We start from the raw sequence: 19831 nt of genomic DNA on the forward strand, positions 1-19831 counted from the left end.
CCACCAGAGGCAACACTGGTCTCTTCCTGACCAGCTGCTGGGCACGAAACAGATATACATCCTGTGACCTAGACATATTGACCCAAGGAGGAGCATCCTGCTTGCACTCTCCACCCCAATTAAAAGAAGATAAAGAAGAAGAAGAGGAGGAGGAGGAGGAGGAGGAGGAGAAGGAGGAGAAGGAGGAGAAGAAGGAGAAGAAGGAGAAGAAGGAGAAGAAGAAGGAGAAGAAGAAGGAGAAGAAGAAGGAGAAGACGAAGAAGAAGACGAAGAAGACGAAGAAGACGAAGACGAAGACGAAGACGAAGACGAAGACGAAGACGAAGACGAAGACGAAGAAGAAGAAGAAGAAGAAGAAGAAGAAGAAGAAGAAGAAGAAGAAGAAGAAAAGGTCCTGCTTGTTCCTAGGCAACACAGAGTGTTTTAAGAACAGATCCTAGGTCAAGATTCCCATTCATACTCTCTAGATGCCCTGCCTTAGATGGGTGTCCTTGTGCCTTGACTTCAGTGTCCCGATAGAGGGCTGTTAACGGCTGCACCAGGAGCAGATGTGAAGGGAGTGGTGGGTACAGCGCTAAGAACAGTGCTGAGGCCACAGGACAACAGCTGGCCACTGAAGTCTTTCTCTTCCTTGACACTGGTGACATTCTCTATTCCTTGGTTCACCTACCCCCACAGGTGGACGGTACCAGCAGGCCCAGCACACAATAGCTACTCAAAAAGTCTTCTTTGAATAACAGTGTGGGGCTGCTTGAATGGGACATCGTTATCAATCCCCTTGCCAAAGTTCGGGGACCACCGCAGAGGAGGTGGTAGAAAGAAAGGAAGAGCCAATAGGTTAAATGCCGGCTCCTGGACATACATGACTATCAGGCTCATGAACTCGGAGCAGCTGTGGTTACCTGAGCAGAACATACGAAAGATCAAAGCAGACACAAAATTTAGGCCTAAGTGGGGAGGAACTCTCCAGGCCTTACCAATAACTGGGAATCTATTGGCAATGGGCAGCTGCTGGTAGAGGGAGAACCATTCTTGAGAGAGTGGCCACTGGAAGAGTTTCCCATGCATCAGAAGAGGGACCCACAGTCATGCACATATAGTCAGCATTAACTGGACTTCATGGGTTATTTAAAATAAAAATAAAAAGAGGATATGAAGTTAGGAGGAGGATGTGTTGGGAGGCCGGGGAGAGTCAGAGGAGAAAGTGGATGGTGGAGAGATTTCATTATATGCTTGTTTGGAATTCCCAAAGAACAGGAGAAAAGGTGCAGGATCGAATTCTCTCCATTTGGAACAATGAGATCAGAAGGGGACATCCCCAGTGAGCATATAGGTGACCCTCCTTGGGGCCCGCAGAGACATTCAATAGCCTTCCCGACCAATGCAGGTGACCCTGCCTCCTGGAGAGATCTAATGATGCTAGCACCCTCTCCTCTGTGCCTTAAGGAATGCCTGGTGTCTGAAGGCTGCCTGCACCCGGCTTGGGGAGCCGAGATTCCCCTAGTCCTGTCCTTTCTCAGTGGCCTCTGCTGGGAAAATGTCCCTTCCCATCTCTGTGCACATCAACCATAGTCACAGGGGCCAAATGGGCGTCTCACTACAGTGGGGGTGGGGAAGGGTGAAGCGTGAGGACGCACACCTGTGTTCCACACACAGTAGGGTTCTACCACATATGTGTATATGCTTGGGCAACTTCAAGACAAAGAAGCCCGGCCCCTCAGTCTAGCACCGAGCAAAGCTGTCAGCAGGAGTGTGTGCTCCTGTCCACGGCTAGCTTTCTGCACGCGCGTGAGCACACACACACACACACTTGCCCCCCCCCATTTCCCACTCATTATACAGGGTCGGGGGATGCAGCCTCTGTGTAGCTCACAGCTATTAGGACTCCAGGGAGCCCCCCAGGCACTTACTTGATACCTGGCATGTCCAGCAGGTTGGTCAAGCCCGTCCAGTTGATCTGCAGGTGCTGTGGACAGAGGGAGGCTGCTAGGCTCAAGGAGCTGGGAACCCAGGGCTGATATCTTTTCCAAACTCCTCATATCCCCCCAAAAGGGAGAACCCTATTTGCCGGGGTGCACCTATTGCAAGATGAGGTAGGAAGGATGTTTCTCACCCTGCCTAACCTGCCATAGGGCATGGGAAGGGGATCCTAGCTAGCTCTGCCAACTTGGCACAGCTTAGAGCCACCTGAGAAGCCTCAATTGAGGGATTCCCCCAATCCTGACTATAGGGGGGTATTATGAGTGTTAATTGATATAGGAGGACCCAGTCCACTGTGGGTGACATATTCCCTAGGCAGGAGGTGGTCTTGGGTTGTATAAGAAAGCTAGGTAAGCATGAGACTGAGCTAGCAAGCAGCTTTCCTCCATGGTGTCTGCTTTAGGTCTCTGCTTGGATTCCTGCCCCAACTTCCCTCAATGATGGACTGTTATCTGTATGCTAAAATAAGCCATTCCTCTCTTAAGCTGCTTCTGGTCAATGTTTGAACACAACAGAATAAAACTAGAACAAGGCTCGAGGCCTTAGCTTAGGCTGGTCAGGCCTGCTGCTTCATGCCAGGACCACCACAGAAGGGGGCTTTGCCACACAGCCAGGTTGGCTTGTTCTCACGAGCCTAGGTTTGTCTCGGAGTCATTTCTGGACCTTGTGACCCTCTTTCAGCTTGGTTACCTCATCATGGGCAGAGCTCTGTCTAACTCCTTGAGGTTGCCTTAAGGACCAATTAGGATTGGACCGTAGGTGTCCAGCTGTACTGGGTTGAAGCAATGTCCATTCTCAGGCTAAATCCCAACACGGGCGGTTCACTGTCTGCTCATGGAAGGCATCCAGCCTATCCCTAGGTTTTGAGCTCACCGGCTTTTGAAGGAAGAATATGGTCACGGCTCCCACAAAGGGCTTGTCCTCTAGCAGGGGCTCCAGGATGATGCGCAGGGTGCCCTGCAACTGGTAGGCACAGAGAGCTGTGAGGGACCAAACCCGTTCTCATACCTGCCACTCAGTCCTCTGTGACTTCATTCCTTCCCTCTCTATCAGGTACACCTGCCTAGGTCACCTGCTATCACTGAAGGGACCACAGCTCATGTTCGGGGACCTGGACACAGCTATGACCCCACTGCTGCCCACCAAAGGCCATGAACTAACTATACTGTGTGTGTGTGAGCAGCTGGGGTGGCTGGGACACAGAAATGACTTCCAGATCTGCACACGGCCTCTGGAGAGAGGTATTTTCACCTCCAGGTCCACCTGGGTTTCAGCTATGGCTCTCCCTCACTTTCCTAGGCAGACAAAACCTCTGGAGACTTGACATACAGGTGGCTCTAGAACCCAAGGCCCAGCAGGTTAGTGGAGCCCAGCACCTCTTGCTGACTGTGTGGCCTCATGGCTGCTCCCATGACACCAGCCCATGTCTGGTGCCATTGTGTCCCTCACAGCATGATCCAGTGTTGTGGGAAATTATTCTAAGGTGTGTTGCTTTCGTTTATGCTATGGAATATTTGTTTAATGATATGAAGACGTGTTGATTTTGTTTATGTTGTATTTGTTTAACTCTGTGAAGCTGTGATTCGTTTCCTGTCTAAAACACCTGACGGTCTAATAAAGAGCTGAAAGGCCAATAGCGAGGCCGGAGCAAGGACAGGTGGGGCTGGTGGGCAGAGTGAATAAATAGAAGGAGAAATCTGGAAGAGGGGAAGGAGCAAGAAGAGGAGGATACCATGGGCCAGGCACCCAGCCAGCCATGGAGTAAGAGTGAAAGTAAGATCCACAGAAGAAAAGGAAAAGGCCTGGAGGCCTTTTAGGTAGATGGGATAATTTAAGATAAGAAAAGCTGGCTAGAAACAAGCCAAGCTAAGGCCGGGTGATTACAATGAAGAATAAGGCTCCGTGTGTGATTTAGTTGGGAGCTGGGTGAAGGGCCCCCCAAAAGAGCAAAGAGCCAAGACAACAAACATCAACACTCCCGTGTGAGCTGATCCCACTTCCCGGAGCCCAGTGCAGGGGCTAGGGCAGCAGTCAGGGCATCCTCCCTCACCTGGATGCCGTTCACACCTGCTCGGATCTTCTGAAGCTCCACGCTGATTTCACAGTCCCCGATGTAGCTGAAACGGGGGAAGGGGGAATGTGCCACTGCTCAGAGCAGGCAGGCAACTTGCCCAGTGATACACAGCTTCAACCCTTATTGCTGGCCATCAAGTTTCAGTTAACATTCAGCATGTCACTTTTTCCATGGCCTCAGCCTCTCTTGGTCCCTCCCAGACTCCTGCACCTGGCGTCTTCAGCACACCCCCACCTCTGTCTAGGAAAGCAGGGCTTTGTGGTACCACCTAGCCCCAGGGCACCCATGAATGAAAAAGATGGACTTCTGGTAAACATGCTGTTCCTCTACCACTGCTGGATCCCTGATCGAAGGGACATGTGCGCCACACCCCCTGGTTCATCCCGCCATCATCTCTAGTTGTTGCTGGAGGCGGAGGTGGGTGATAGAACATTTTACATTTGAGGGTAAATGTCAGGAGACTATCAAAGGTCTGGAGGAAGCTAAGAGGAGGTGACTGTCACACGCCTGCACACATGTGCATATGAGCCTGCTGTCATAGAAATGCTTGGTCAGCAGGGACAGGCAGAAGAGGGTGGCACCTGAGAGGCTGAACTATTCACAGGAGGGTCTTGTGACAGAGTGTCTGGGACCAGGGGCACTCTGTGGTCTGCTACCCTTCTAACATACACAATAGAGACGAGCTCCTAAGAGGGTGGCCTCAGCCATCTTCTGTTTCTGCCAACGACAAGAAATGTGAGACTCTGGGAAGGAACGACAACCACTCTCGTCCTGTCCTCAAACACACTGTCAACACCTCAGCACCTCTGGAGAGATGGATTGCTTGAATCTCCCTTCCTGGCTCAAGCCCGTCATGAGTCTCACTGGAAAGATGTGCCCACGCCCAGTGCAGCGTGCCTTTCACAGCTGACTCTAGTTTTCCTGGCGTGTCACAGGCCAGCTCTCCAGACAGCCTCTCACCTCTGCTCAAAGCTCCCTGGTCTCAGCACAAGCACCTGCCTCCTCTCGTTACACCTGCCCCCTCTACCCACCTCTGCAGAGGCTGTTCTGACCCTCCAAGTGGCCCAGCTATGGCCTGCAAGAAAGTCCTGCAGAGTTTCTGGGGGTGCAAGTTGCCAGGCTCAGGCTGAGGAGTGAGCCAGGGCTGACTATTCGGGGCCAGTCATCCCCCATCCACTTTTCTGTACCCCACCTTTTACAAAGACCTGGGTCTCAGCCCAGAGCTGCTGTGGTCCTAGGAAGGCTTTCACGCCCCAAACCAGCGTACACACAAAGCCACTCTATCTTCAAGCTGCTGTCTAGAATTACCTTGCCTGTCCCCAAGACACCAGGACTCACCAGATCTGCAGGTCCAGGGTCACTTTCCTCCGGTTACATTTGTCAGTGTGTGCCTTAACACCGTTCACCTTGGGGCACTGAAAAAGATGACAGGACTATGGATCCCCTTGCTTCCCCTTCCTGTCACAGATAGCTAACAGGATCGACTCCATGAGGCCTTAGCCTGGAGAAGACAGGACAATGGGGACCTAGTTTGGCCTCATATGCCCACAGTCTAGCCCCGAGATAGTGGAAAGGGAGAAGTCAAATAAAGAACAGCCACTCTGCCCGACCCGGTGGGGAGGGTTGGGGGGTGAGTAGCAAGGTCTCCTAAAGAGAGTTTAACTGGAATGTGGCAGATGGGAAGGAGCTGGCCCCGCATGGGTAGGGTGAAGGCAGGGTCACTGGCTCAGGGATCCAATCCTTTGTTTTCATCCCCCCTCTATGCTTACTACGCCCTCAGGTACTCCGGTTAAGACTAATCAGGAGTAAAAACTAAATTTCATTTGCACCTGAGTAGTAATATGCATGCCAAATGCTGAGGTAAAAAGTTCACGAACGTCTGCTGTTGTTTAGAGTGCATTTTAGAGAAAGATGATTACATAGACCGAGGCATGGATAGGTAATAAATCAACCACAGCAAGATATTAGCATCTGCACAGTGTAGAGAACAGACCTGAGACGTCCACTGAATAATTCACTAAACATTTTATATGTTTAAGATTTTTCACAGTAAGTTATTGGAAATAATTCGACCAGTTCCACAAGGAGAAAGGATTCCATTAAATGTCTGCTCACCCCACAGAAAGTAGCATTTGAAAATGTATTATTGGGGCTGGAGAGACGGCTCCATGGCTCAGAGCACTCACTGCTCTTTCAGAAGACCAGGGTTTGGTTCCCAGAACCTACACAGTGGCTCACAACCACCTGCCACTCCAGTTCCAAGGGTCTGCTGCTCCTTGTTCCCCGGGAGGCCTTGGGCACATGTATGGCGCACATCAAGTCACTCAAACATACACATAACGTAAAATCTAAACATGTATTAACCTTTGAATAGATTCTCAGAGTATGGAGTTCATTAAAAACACAATGGTGGGGTTTTTTTTTTTACACCTCTGATTTGTTTTCTCATATTTAATTGTTTATTTGGTATTTTAGACTTCTTGTGGTACCTGGAATTGAACCCAAGACCTTCCATGTGTTAGGCAACTTTTAATTTTATATTCTGTTTTTTTTTAGGAGTCTCCAGAATTGTAAAAGCTGCAAAGGACACACATAGCCTGGCTCTGCCCTGGCTCATTGGAAGTGTGGTCTGGGGAGGGGTACTGTGTTCAGTCACCATTTCTCGGGGCCTGCCGGGAGTAGAGCATCGCCTGGCACCTCTGAATGTTCAGCTACCCCAATACCTCACCTTCAGGGACAGGTATTAGGGTGTCCACTAAATGCCAGGCAGGATAGTACTGGTTCAGGCTCATAGTTAGACAAGGACACTAGACCAGAATATGGCTTCCACATTCGGGACATGGTTCACCCAGCTGCAGAGGCCACCTGAGGCCAGGCCCGGTGTTCATGCCTCAGAGGAGCCCTTAGAAACTGGTCCTGTCCTTTCATGTGCTAGGAAACTGGAGCTTAGAGAGGGCAAGCCACTGGCCCTAGCTTACCGCAGCACAGAGAATGCTAAAGACACTGGCTATGTGAAAGGAGACGGCAGGGCATATGCACAGGGGCATGCACAGGCAGTCCTGGGAGAGCCCCACAGTCAGTCAGTGGAAGGAGCAGAATCAGGAGGACGAGGAACAGAGAGGAGATGGGCAAGGCCAAGAACAGAAGGAGTGAGGCCAGTCACCAGCAGGGCTAGAACATCTAGTCAGCCTCCTCGGATTCAGTGCCCAAGGAGTGGCCTGGTGGTGCAGGCTCTGCTCTAAACTCAGCAATGTAAAGTTCCCTTGCTCTGCCTGCCGAGTTCTCCAAACGCAACTCAGACATCACTTCTTTCAGGATGCATGTGGTCTCCACAGAACTCGTGTGAGCTCCTAATACCCTGAACTGCCTTGTGGCAGAGATCACAGCTGGCCCTTGGAGTTAGCAGGTACAACTTGTTCGTCTTTCTAGCTATCTGGCTCCCTCTGTGCATGTTTCTAAAGTTTCTAGAAGAAAAGAGGAACTATTTCCTTCAGCTTCTTTCTGCTCTCTGACCGTGGTTTCCTTGGAGCCTGGAAAGTTGGGTATGAGGACAGGAAGTGAGAGCTGTGCCCTTGGGCTGACAAGCTGGGAAGCACAGGCAGGGGCGATGGCTCTCTGAGACCCAGTGGCATCCTCATAACCAAGTACTGTCCTGGGTGGGGGGACCAGGAAGAGAGGACAAGACAAGACTGCCCAGGAAGTCCAGGCTGACCCCACTGAGGCATCACCAACCTTCTGCCCAAAGTAGAGCTTGGTGAAGGTGAAGGTCCTGAGGTGGACACTCTTCTCCCGGATCTTGGGCTCCAGTTTCTCCCGGATCTTGTTCTCCATGATCATGCTTAAGTAGGGCCAGATCTGCGTGATGATCTGCAAGTTGGGACAGGGGCCCTTGGAGGTCAGCTCTGTGTCCCAGGCTGCAGATCCACAGAAGCCTGGATCCTCTGCAGCCTGGTCCACGAGTGGTGTCCACAGACTGCAGATCCACAGCAGCCTGGTCCATGGGTGGCGTCCACAGTCATGTTGCTTGCCCACTAGCCTCTCACCTACCCATCAACCCATTCTGTAAACACCTGATGACAGCAGCCGATCCCACTGCCAGGCAGAGGATTAGGTGTATTTTGAGAGTACTATGGAAACACTTCAGTCTAATTCAGCAATTTAAAGCCATTAGATCTGCCCTAAACACATCCTTGCTTTGCATTGTGCCTTATACATTATACACAGTAACAGATGCTATTGGTTTAAGAAAAAAATGATGACAGAAGATATTGATAAATTGTTTCCTAGGAGTATAATTTCTACAAGTCAAAAAAAAAAAAAAAGGCAGACTTTGGTCCATTTCTGCGCCAGGATGAGTCACAGGCTTGGTCCATGAGTGGGACCAAGTTCTTCCTGATGCCAGGGCCTCATGTGCCCATGCTCTAGTCCTTATGCAAATACCAAGTGTACTAACATAAACCCAGATGGTCTAGCCTACTACACACCCAGTGGACTGGTACAGCCTACGGCTCCAAGGCTCCAAACCTGCCCAGCAAGTAACTGTGGTGAGTACTGCAGGCAACTAAGACGCATACAGTAGGCAGTGTTTGTAAACAGACATGGCTGAAACACTCGACAGGAAATGTTCAGCTCCAATCATAATCCACAGGACCACTATAGTATTTTGGTTCATTGTTGACAGAAATGATGTCATGTGGACATACTATACAATCATCAAAATTTGCCAACATGATATTGGTACAATACTTTTACTGTTTACATTGGGTGTGATGTGTGTGTGGGTGTGCGTGTGCGCATGCAAGTGCATATGCACACATGCTTGCACTATAGCACTCACGTGGCGGTCAAAGGACAATGTAGAAGTCTGTTCTCCTCGACCATGTATGTCATGGGGATGAACAAACTATCTCACTGGCAAGGCACCATGTTTTTAGCTGACCTAAAGACTGTTTCAGTTTCTTTCCTTTTTTTTTCTTTTTACCAGTAATAGCCACTTTCTATTGTAACCGCTTGAAGTGAAGGTGTTGGGTGGCAGGGGCAAGTGACAGCAGTAGTGGGGGCTTCGGGCTTCAGTATAAAGGTGCCCCTCCTCCACTCCGGTCCTCCCCATAATCATGGTAGAGCCTGAAGCTATGTGGGACCCAGGGGCTCATCCTCCCACTTTCTTGGAGACCTCTTCTACACCATCTTCCGGAGCACGTGGCATTACCCTCACATGTGGTTCACCTCCACGGCTGCCTCCATCCTCATCCTAATGGCTGCATCCACGGTCATGCGTGACACTCCACCCTAACAACTGCATCCATGGCCACGTGGCACTTGATCCTAACAGCTGCCTCCACAGCCACGTGTGCTACTCCATTCTAATGGCTGCCTCCACAGCCATGTGTGACACTCTATCTTAACAACGGCTTCCATGGCCACGTGGCACTCCATCCCAATGACTGCTTCCACAGCCACGTGGCACTCCATCCTAACAGCTACCTCCACAGTCATGTGGCCTTTAGTCGAGATTCAAGCTTGACAGTGATCAGGGCCTGGCTGGCACACACAGGAGGGGCTCTGCAGTGTGTCCCCAAGGCCTGATACCCAGCTCTTTATCCCAGAACCCAGGTCATTCCTAGGGCAGTGAGCTATTTCCTCTCTATTCCACCTGCACGCTGGGGCAGCTTTTGATATACTTGGCAATGGCATTTCCAGGAATGTGAAAATATCAGCCTTAGACTAACAACTGTCATGAGTGCTAACCCCTGACCTCAGTGATCAAATCTCCTTCCAGGGTTAAGTAGGAGAGGCAGGAGCCTAGAGGTGCGGGCTGCAGGGGACCCCCTCACAGATCAGGCTAGGGGCTGGGGACCATCTAAAGAGTCAGGGTTCCTGATGCAGATGGGTCAGAAGGCAGGACATGGAGCAGCTAGCCAGTGCAAGAGGAATTCCCTTAGATGACCTTCCACCAGTCACGACAGTGATATCAGTGAACCAGTACTCAGGCGGGCTTGGACAGGAATCATAAACACTCCCATTTTACAGATAAGGAAACTGACTCAGAGAGGCTGGGAAAATTGCCCAAGGTTACACAGCAGTGGTTTTGTAGCTGGACTGGGAGCCGCATGGAGCCCGGATGCTGTGTCTAATTGGTATCTTCCTTTCCTTATACAGTCACCTTGAGAGGAGGAAGATTAGGGTTGTTCTTTTCTCTATAAATTTTCTCTGTACTTTCAAAAACAGCAAACTTTTCTCCTCAGTCCAGATACTAATTTAAAACTTATTTAAAGGAAAAAAACCTTTAAGAGAAGAAAACGTCTCTGTGAATGCATCAATGGAGGAACCGAGGGAAGCTCGGTAGTGGAGAGGCCTCTCTCCCGTCCCTAGCAAGGGAAGTACAATCTGAGGCTTGGGTTTGCACAACACTACCGTCAGGTTGCTCAGGAACTCCATGTTGAGTTGCACAGGGCTGCATGTGAGGAAACCAGGCCTGCAGTGAACCCCACCCTTCCTGCCCACCAATGGCCTTACCTTATTGGCCCACTCCACGCGCTCCACGTCTGGGAAGTGTATCTAGAAAAGAGAAACCCCAAAGGGAATTTAGGCAGGCATCACATGCCCCCAGAAAGAGGCTTGGCAAGCCTGGTCCTGCTGCCTGGAATGATGGCTCAGTGAGTCCCCACCCCTTGCTCTGTGTAGGCCACAAGGGTGCCCTCAACATCCACGGCACACTGGGCCCTGCCTAGTGCCTTCTAGGCCTGAGGTGGCCTGAGGAAGGCTGCCCGCAGTTGGTCTCTTCCCTCAGCCACCAGTGCAGCTGTGCTGAGCTGTGGAGGGAAAAGCCTGGAGGCTGAGCCTTTGCATGTACTGGACATCCCCAGCTCCCCTGGGTTAACCAGCAAGCTTGCACCTTACAAATTTCATTTATTCATTTTTAAGGACGCAAGTGATACGCTCTATGTTAAAACAACAACAACAAAACCCAGCAAGGGTAAAACTCAGCTAAGAAAAAGAGAAATTCGGAATTTTATCAGAAAACGTCACCACTCGGTGACAGCCCTCTTTAACAGCATGCCATTTTCTTTCTCTTTTGGTTTTTCGAGACAGGGTTTCTCGGTAGCTTTTGGAGCCTGTCCTTGAACTAGCTCTTGTAGACCAGGCTGGCCTCGAACTCACAGAGATCCGCCTGCCTCTGCCTCCCAATTGCTGGGATTAAAGGCGTGCATCACCACCGCCCAGCTAACAGAGTGGCATTTTCAATGGCCACTGGGGGAGCGGCTGTGCAGAAGCACCTGCCCGCTCCCCTTTCCTTCCTCTCAGAAGTCCCACCCAAGCCTCCTCTCTCTAGCAAAGAGAACCCTCAGGCCTTGTCACAAAGCCACTTAAATTCCCCTAAGTCCCAGCCATTCTTCCTGCTCCTGGTGAGTCAAAGGGGCCAGTGGACCTAGTGGGTCCCAGGTTGCAGGTTAACCTCCATGTGACTTTCCTCCACCCTCATGATCTCCCCTGAACCTCTTAGTCCAACCCCTCACCTTCCCACCAAGGTCCCTGCAGGTTCCTGGCGTGTCACACAGTCCCGCCCTCCCCCCCCCCCCCCCCCCGATCCCTGGTCTCTTCCACTGCTGCTGTCACTTCTAGGTTTCCAAAGTAGAGGACAGATGTCCCTCTTGGGGGTCTGATGGTTCTCCATGGTAGAACTCCATACACTTTATGACAGTCCGTTGGTTTCTCCTCTCTCCCTAACCAGCTGGAAATGTATGGCTCCCTGCTGCAGACTGGCCCTGGCACAGCAATGTCCTGGTAAACACTCATGGAATGAAATGACACGGAAGAACATTGAATAAATGCACACAGGCATGAAGGTCAGCTTCTTGCCCCCAAGGCTCACCATCTGGGCACAGGAGCAGGACTAAGACAGGAGGGAGGGACCAGGAGACGTAAGCCTCAGTCAGTCCCTCATTGACACTGCCTCTCTGCTGGACCATTCCCTCTCCATCCCAAGCTACTGTACTTCCTGCTGTGGCACACTCTGGGTGTGGAGCCTGTCACATTCCCAGCCCAGGTAGATCTCCATCCTTGGCAGCTGAGCTGTTCTGCCTCTTGACCCTGGAGGCCGATCCAGTTCGGCAGGTCCAACGCTGGCCACCCATGGGAGCCGGTCAGATGTCGATTCCTAAGCCTGGCACCTCCTGAATCAGAGTGTGTTGGGGTGGGGCCCTTTGACTTATTTTTAACAAACTCCTGGGGTGATTCCAGAGCACAGTCAGGGCTGAGTTATCAATGGCCAGTCCACACTTGTGTTAAGGTGACCCACACCCGCCCCAAAAGGATGGGAGCAGGACAGGGATCAGGCCCACATTTCTGAAGTTGCCATGGCCTCTCTCGGTTCACCAAACCTGTCTCTGAGGTTCTTCACCAAGAGGCTCTCCACAGATGGCTTGAACCCCCGCCAAGGATAGCAATTCAGTTTAAGAAAACAAGACCACCCTGGCGTCCAGTGTGGCGCATGCTCCCAGGGGCGCCCCTCAGTCTGAATCTCAGCATCTGTCTTTACCTTGGAGAGCTGGTGCACGGGAGCCAATACTCTGTGCCCAGTGAGCACAGACAGAAGCTGACACTAGCAAGCTCTGGTGTAGAAAAGCCGTCAACCTATTTCCCTGTCATACTCGCTTTTTCCTATTTCTGAAGAAATCTCTACCCATGCCAAATTCTCAAGACTATTCTAAGTTTTTATCTGTGACTTACAGATTTAGATTTAGACTTTTTAAATTTAGAGAGATTTAGACTCTCCCTGGAATGTTTTTAATAGGATGAGGATATCATTTTATGCTTCCTCGTCCTACTTCCCCTAAAGCAATCTTCCACAACCATACAGCAAAACCCCTAACACACCACCCACACCCACCCACACACACACACACACACACACACCCTTTCTATGCACTCTGGAGTGTGCATAGAGTGTATTTCTACTCAAGCTTCAAGCCCATTAGTTTGTTTTCCTGTTCACACTTTCAGTAACGATGTCCTTTCAAAATGACCTGGGTGATTTTCCCAGTGATTGTTGCTTTTCGTTTTTCTTTTCCAAACTTGTGTAGATAATGGTGATGTGTTAGCCGGCCCTGATCACTGTGATGAAAACACCCCAGACACACAGCTCTCGGAGTCCCAGTATCCCATCTGAGGATACCAGGAATGTCCTAACTTCCTTCCACTAAACCCTGCCTGATACACCTTCACCACCTTCCAACTGCATCCCCCTGGAGCTGGAAGCCTATGCCTCAGGGCTCTGGGGGTGCCCTGGATCAAACCACGGCAGTGGACAGCCCATAGGGACCCTGACAGTGCGCCGCTAGAGTTTACACCACTGTTCATTATGTTCTGTTCAGGATCATAAAACTTGTTCCATAAAAAATCTATACACTTTTGTCAGAGAACTTTGCAAATTTGGCATAAAACTCTACTGAGAATTTCAAATTGTTCTAATCGTTCCTTGATATTCCTAGGTTATTTATTGGTTTGTCTTCCTTTCTTCCCTGCTTCCTTCTCTCCTTCCTTCTGACCCTCCTTCCCTCTCTCCCCTGCTCCCTCTCTTTCTTTACAGGGCCTCATGAAGCCCCAAACTTTCTACATGACTAAAGCTGGCTTTCAATTGCTGACCCTCCTGTTCCCGCCTGGCATACAGATGCACACCACACACACCACATCGGGCTTTCTCCTAGCTCCAGTAACATTCTTTATCTTTCTTGTTTGCTGTCCTTGTCTTCACATATTTCCTGTGCTTTCCCTAATCAGCCAGGGCATGTGGTTGATAAGCGGCTGTGGAGAAATGAAGCATCTCTGCTTAGGCTTTGGCCTTCAGGGGAAGCTTCTAGGGTCTTTCCTATAAAACACATTTTACAGGGGGTCTTAGGTCAGTACCTGTCAGGGTGGAGGAAGCTCTCTAATCTATGGGCTTTCATTCCACAGGGCATTTAATATATCCAATCCAACACTTTCTTATGTCCACTGAAATAATGGCCTTCAAGTCTATTCCATAAACGGAGTCAGCCTAAGTGACAGTGCTTTTAAAACAGAGTCAGCTCTCACCCAACAAATAGGAAACCATGCCTGATGCCAGAAACCCAGCCAACTACCTGGAGCTGTGAAGCCATGGATCTTAGAGAAAACCCTGCAACTGTGACTTAACCACTCATCCCGAACTACATTCTAGATACCTGTCCCTAGACCCACAGATACATGTAGCCCATCCTTCGTCAAGGAAACGTCTCTTTGCAGCAGATGGAGACGATTACAGGAAACCACAGGTAGTCAAAACGTAGAGTTATGAGGCTGGGCGGTGGTGGCGCACGCCTTTAATCCCTGCATTTGGGAGGCAAAGGCAAAGGATCTCTGGGAGTTCGAGCTCAGTCTGGTCTACAAGAGTTCCAGGACAACCAGAACTACACAGGGAAACCCTGCCTTGAAAAACCAAAAAATAAAATAAAATAAAATAAAAATGCAGAGTTATGGAGTCCACTCCCAAGAGACACATCTGTAAAACAGCTGCTCCACCTAAGGCTCGGGGTCATTGCAGAAGAGGGAGGAGGAGAGACCGGAGGAGCCAGAGGACCAGGGAGTTTGCATGGGATTGTCTCTCCTAGGAATGTCAAAAGCTACACCCATGCAGTCTTACCAACACGACTACCTAAACACAAGCTGAGGAAGGACAACTCAGACATGCTAAACTAGACAGAGCCCATGATGTCTCAACCTTATACAAAGAACTACAGCAACTAAGGAATGCTGGGAGCTGAGGAAACAGTCTTCCCTAGCGAAGAGCACACCCACTGGTTATCCAATCAACTGACCATCCCTGAAAACATATGCATACAAGGAACATTATACAGGTTGTATTTATGTGTTTATGAATATATGCGTGCACACACACACACCAACAACAACAACAACAATTAAAGAAAAAGAGGCCATGAATTAGAAAGAAAGAAAGGCAGGAGAGGTGCATGGGAAGGTCTCAAGTGAGAGGATGAAAGAAACAGGACAAATGATGTAATTATATTACAATATCAAAAATTATAATTATTAAGGAGAAATAATTAAGTTTTTAAAATTTTAAAGAAAAAAGCTATCTAACTCTTGGGAATAAACTCCATTTGATACTATGTTTTACTTGGGCCTTATATTCATTTCTCTCTCTCTCTCACTCTCTTTCTCTCTCACTGTGTGTGTGTGTGTGTGTGTGTGTGTGTGTGTGTGTGTGTAAGAGAGAGTAAGGGAGCAAGAGAGAGAAAGAAGGCACATGTGTGCATATGCATGCAGAAGCCAGAGGTTAACATCTGGTGATCTGGTGTCTTCCTCAATCTCTCTCCACCTTCTAGTTCCAGGGTATCTGATACCCTCTTTTGACTTCTCTGGGTACACACACACACACACACACACACACACACACATCACATGTAATATAAAAAATCTAATGAAAAATAAATACATAGATTTGAGATCTCTATAGTTTCCTATTACTGTTTTCTATTATTTCTTTGTATGAACAAAGATGGAACCTTTTGGTAATTCCTCTGTGGGCTGGAACATGATTAATTTCTGTGACCATTCCATGGGTGACTCCAATGAACCATGTCTTGCTAATCTATTTTTGCCTTGTGTTTACTTTTTGCTCGATTGGCTGTTGTCACAGAGGGGTAGACCAGGATTTCCAGGTTCGACCGCTGGCCCATCTACTTCCTCACGTCAGCTGCCAACTTCGATTTCAGCTTCGTATTGTGAAATCAATGTGGGCATGATGACACTAATTATCACCCTTTACGAGCATGCATCATCGTTCCTTGCCGTCAGACTTGCATCAAACTCCACTGTGTCTAATATGACAATTGCTACTCAAGTCTGCTTCGTTGCCAAGTTGCTCAGTTGTATGATTTTTTTATACACTATTTTTGACATTTTTTAAAAAGCTTTTGAATTGTGTGCATGTATGTCTGCATGCAGAACATGTATAGCACCCGAATGCAGTGTCTGAGGAGGCCAGCGGAGTTGGGGTTACAGGCAGTCGTGGGTCACCCAACATGGATGCAGGGCTTCTGCATAAACAGTAACATCTCATGGTCGTGGAACTCTCTCTCCAGCCCTCAACCTTTCATTCATTAAGTTTTTCTTTTATTAGGTTATGAAAAATAAAGCTTGGGGCTGGAAGGATGTCTCAGTGGGTAAAGGCAGCTGCCACTAAGCCTGATGATCTGAATTCAAACCCTAAAACTCAGGGCAGAAGTTGAGACCCAATTCCCCTAAGCTATCTTCTGACCACCACACACGTTCACATTGGGGGGGGGGTGCAAAAATAAGTAAATAAAACAGAAATGTAACTTTAGAAAGTCTTTAAGAACAATCAGGTATATTTTAAACTTTAAGAACAGTGGTATATTTTAAAATTGTCTTTGTTGTTTCGCTCCGTCTCTTCCACACCCTACCTTCCCTCATGCGCTCTTATCCTGGAAGCCGCCTTCCTGCTTTCACATCACAGGTGCCCTCTGTACCCCCTTGCTCCCCACTCGTGGCCACTCATGGCTCCACAGTCTATGCCCCCTCTCACAAATCTTTATTTGCATGAACACAAACATTGATCGTCAAGATCTACTCATGAGACAGCATATGATTTTTGGTCTTCCTGAGATTAGATAACTTTATTTAATACCTTCCAGTCCCACCCACTTTCCTGAAATTCTGATAATTCCATTTTTCCTAAGACCTGAGTAAAATCTTATTCCTTATGCAGGTATGCCACTTTTCCTTACCCGTCTGTCGATAGGCCAGATGTCTAGGCGGGTTCCACTTCTTTGCTACTACTCTTCCCTACCAGGAAGCCTTCAGACTAAAAACAGGACCTAGCTCCAAACCTGCTGACCCAGGATGTGCAGAAGGTCTGGGTTGCTGAGAGGAACGAGCTTTGGAACCCAGTCGTTGGAAAGCTGACTTTCCTAGGCAGCTGATACCATGGCGGAGCCTGCAGAGCTGATGGAGGCAGACTAGCCAGGAAGTGGAGCACCAGCAGCCTGAGTGCTTAGGTCACCATGGAAACAGAGAGCACAGAGCCACAGTGGAAGCTCAAGAGCCATTGAGCGCTCTCTTGACATGGTTAGGGGCAGGAGAACCAACAGGAAAACATCCCTCACCCCAGGGCCTTTGCACAGCAAGGGTTTAGTTTCCACCCCCTCTGCGCTTGCTGAAGCACCCAGATAAGGTCTGAAGAGAAGGTTTCGTGGTACTTTAGTTTTCGTTCTTACCTGATTCTGTGCATGTGCGTGTGCACACACAAGCTTCTCCCAATGGAAAAGTCACACAGAGAGGCCTGGCAAAGGCCTCAATCAGAGCCTCTGTCTTTTCTTACTAAGGAACAGAGAGAACAGCAAAGGAAGATAGCTCACCATGGGACAGAGTCCTAAAACCACAGAAAAATGATAAGCATTGTGTTTCTTTTATAGTCATGCAACATTCCTAAGGTCAATTTCTAACAATAAAAACTAAAATTTTTCTTCACTATGCCCCTATTTTCTCATCTGCAGAATGGGCTCAATGCTGCCTTTTTTCAGAATTCCTAGGTAGATGAAATGGGACAATGCATACAAGGTGCTCAGGGTCCTTTATGATCCAGAAGAACCTCAGAAATGGCAACTGTTACCAGAAGTTATGAAAGCCCTCTGAACCTTAGGATCTCAGGTCCATACAACGTCCCTGGACTGTGTGTCCCCATCTATCCCACCCAGAATCCAGCTGAATCTCCTGGCACCTCCATTTTGAGAAACAGTACTCACTGACAAGGGCCTAGAGGATGGAGAGAGGCCATAGCACACAGCTCTATCAGAGATACAGCTGGTGGTTGCTTTCCTGGCTCTGCCCATTGGCTGAGAGATCTGTGTCCCAGACACACACAGTCACCAACAGGCCAGCCCAGAGCCTACAAGGGCCATAGGAAACCCTGCCCAATGGAAATGCCACATAGGAGGAAAAGGAGCCAGTTAGATCCTCCATTTTGTCTTTTCTTACCAAGGAAGAAAGTGGGCAGCAAAGGAAGATGGTTGCTCAACACAAGACAGAGTCTTAAAGCCACCAAGCTTCTGTTCCAATGCTCCCTGACTCTCTTGGATCATTCTGGAGGTATCGTCAGACATTTCTATAAAATCGAAACAGGAAATTTCCTGGGCAGCTCCTTAATCTGAGGGCTCTCTGAATCCAGAAGGCAGACCACCGCAGCACCTGAGTTACCAAGAGTCCCCTGCTCATGGTTCTGACCTTAGTGAAGGTGGGAAAGATGAGGGGGTGGGCTCTTCTGATCGGGGTTGTGGAAGAGTCTACTCAGACCCCAGGAGGAGGTAGTTCTTCCACTGCCTCTGGCCATGGCGCCAGAGTCACTGCCTGGATCTCAGCTCTCCTGGAGACACTGCTGTCACCAAGTGCATGTCCTCTGGGCCTTAGTTAATTTACAAGGGATCTTCCAGGAAGATTTGCAACGTAATCCCTGGGATATTAATGCTGTGGTTCTGCTTGGCTCTGGGACTGCTCCTCCACATGAAAGGTAGGACATCCCACCAGAAAGAACTGCCTCTGCAGCAGACAGTGTGGCCAGGAGCTTAGGGGGCAGGTTCCGACCCTGATCTTCAGCCATAGGTTTCTCACAGGGGTGAGGCTGTTCATTCCTGCTCCACTCATACACGATCCAGGGATATGGAAGTGAGTCTACTTCTAAGCGGGCCAGGGCGCTGTCCTGCTTCGTTTCCAGAGAAACTTGGGTACTATCCCAGGTGATGCACCACAGGCAAGAATGTGTCCCTAGAACAGGCCTGGCACACGGCCCAACCACCATGACCATTCCTGGGATGCATGCAGAAGTCAGAGGGTCAGAGGATAACGGGGGAATCAGGGTCATATTGTCAAGCTTGGCAGCATACGCCTGATCATAGGCTGCTATTTTAACCAATGGCAATTAAGCAGGGAATAGAGGTAATGAGATCTTAAGAAGAGAAACTAAAGCAAGCTGAGGTTCAAGTCAAATCCCCAAACAGACAGAGCCCACCTAAGACACTGTGTCCATCTTTAGGTGGAGGTGTCTGAAATCTACCTACTAAAACCTTTAGGGACAATGGTTCCAAAGCAGCGAGGAAAACAGAGCCCAGAGGGACAGTTAAATCCTGCCAGACACACTGAAGAGCCTGGGTTTGAGCTGTGTGTTGTTAAGGAGCTTTGGGCCATTGCACCCTCTCCAGAGGAGACAGGACGCTGGAGGAGAAATCACTTAAAGGGTTTTCCTGTCTACACACCACACAGTGGTGGGAGAGAAAGACCCACAGACACATCCAGACACACATATACAAAAATGCACACCCTTAATTTAAAAAAAAAAGCCTCATGGGTCTTCCTTGCTCTAAAATGCACACACATACATACATACACACACACACACACACACACACACACACACACAGACTCAAACTAATCCCCCATGTGAGACCCATACATTTTGGGTACTGTACAGACATGTCCCGCGAAGGCTGGCTGCTGGCCCTCAGGCTGCCCCTTCTGGGCCTGGAGACCACACCACATGGGCTGATCCAGTGGTTTTCCTAGGAAAGCAATCCTCTATTTCACTAATTTTTGTCACCCCCTCCCCCTTTTTGCCAGGAGGCAAATATTCAGCCATGAAAACTACTCCCATGTTTACTTTCTGTTTTGAGACTAATTTCACTTAGTGTAGGCTGTCCTCCTGCCTCACCCTCTTGAGACCCGAGA

General features: G+C 49.2%; 1 protein-coding gene across 3 annotated transcripts in view; it reads right to left on the minus strand.

The window, feature by feature from the left end:
• The window catches only part of Esyt3 (extended synaptotagmin 3), a 47574-nt gene that overhangs the window by 17941 nt on the left and 9802 nt on the right, over positions 1-19831 (minus strand). For all 3 annotated transcript variants that reach the window (XM_087905487.1, XM_087905486.1, XM_087905485.1), the window contains exons 2-7: positions 10571-10612; positions 7787-7921; positions 5393-5469; positions 4031-4097; positions 2854-2943; positions 1911-1966 (exon numbers count right to left, since the gene is read on the minus strand). In XM_087905487.1, coding sequence (XP_087761613.1) covers positions 1911-1966; positions 2854-2943; positions 4031-4097; positions 5393-5469; positions 7787-7921; positions 10571-10612 — 467 coding nt within the window. The remainder of the gene's footprint in view (positions 1-1910; positions 1967-2853; positions 2944-4030; positions 4098-5392; positions 5470-7786; positions 7922-10570; positions 10613-19831) is intronic.

The sequence above is a fragment of the Myodes glareolus genome, chromosome 4 (assembly GCF_982192425.1).
Source record: "Myodes glareolus chromosome 4, mMyoGla1.1, whole genome shotgun sequence".
NCBI classification, from domain to species: Eukaryota; Metazoa; Chordata; class Mammalia; order Rodentia; family Cricetidae; genus Myodes; species Myodes glareolus.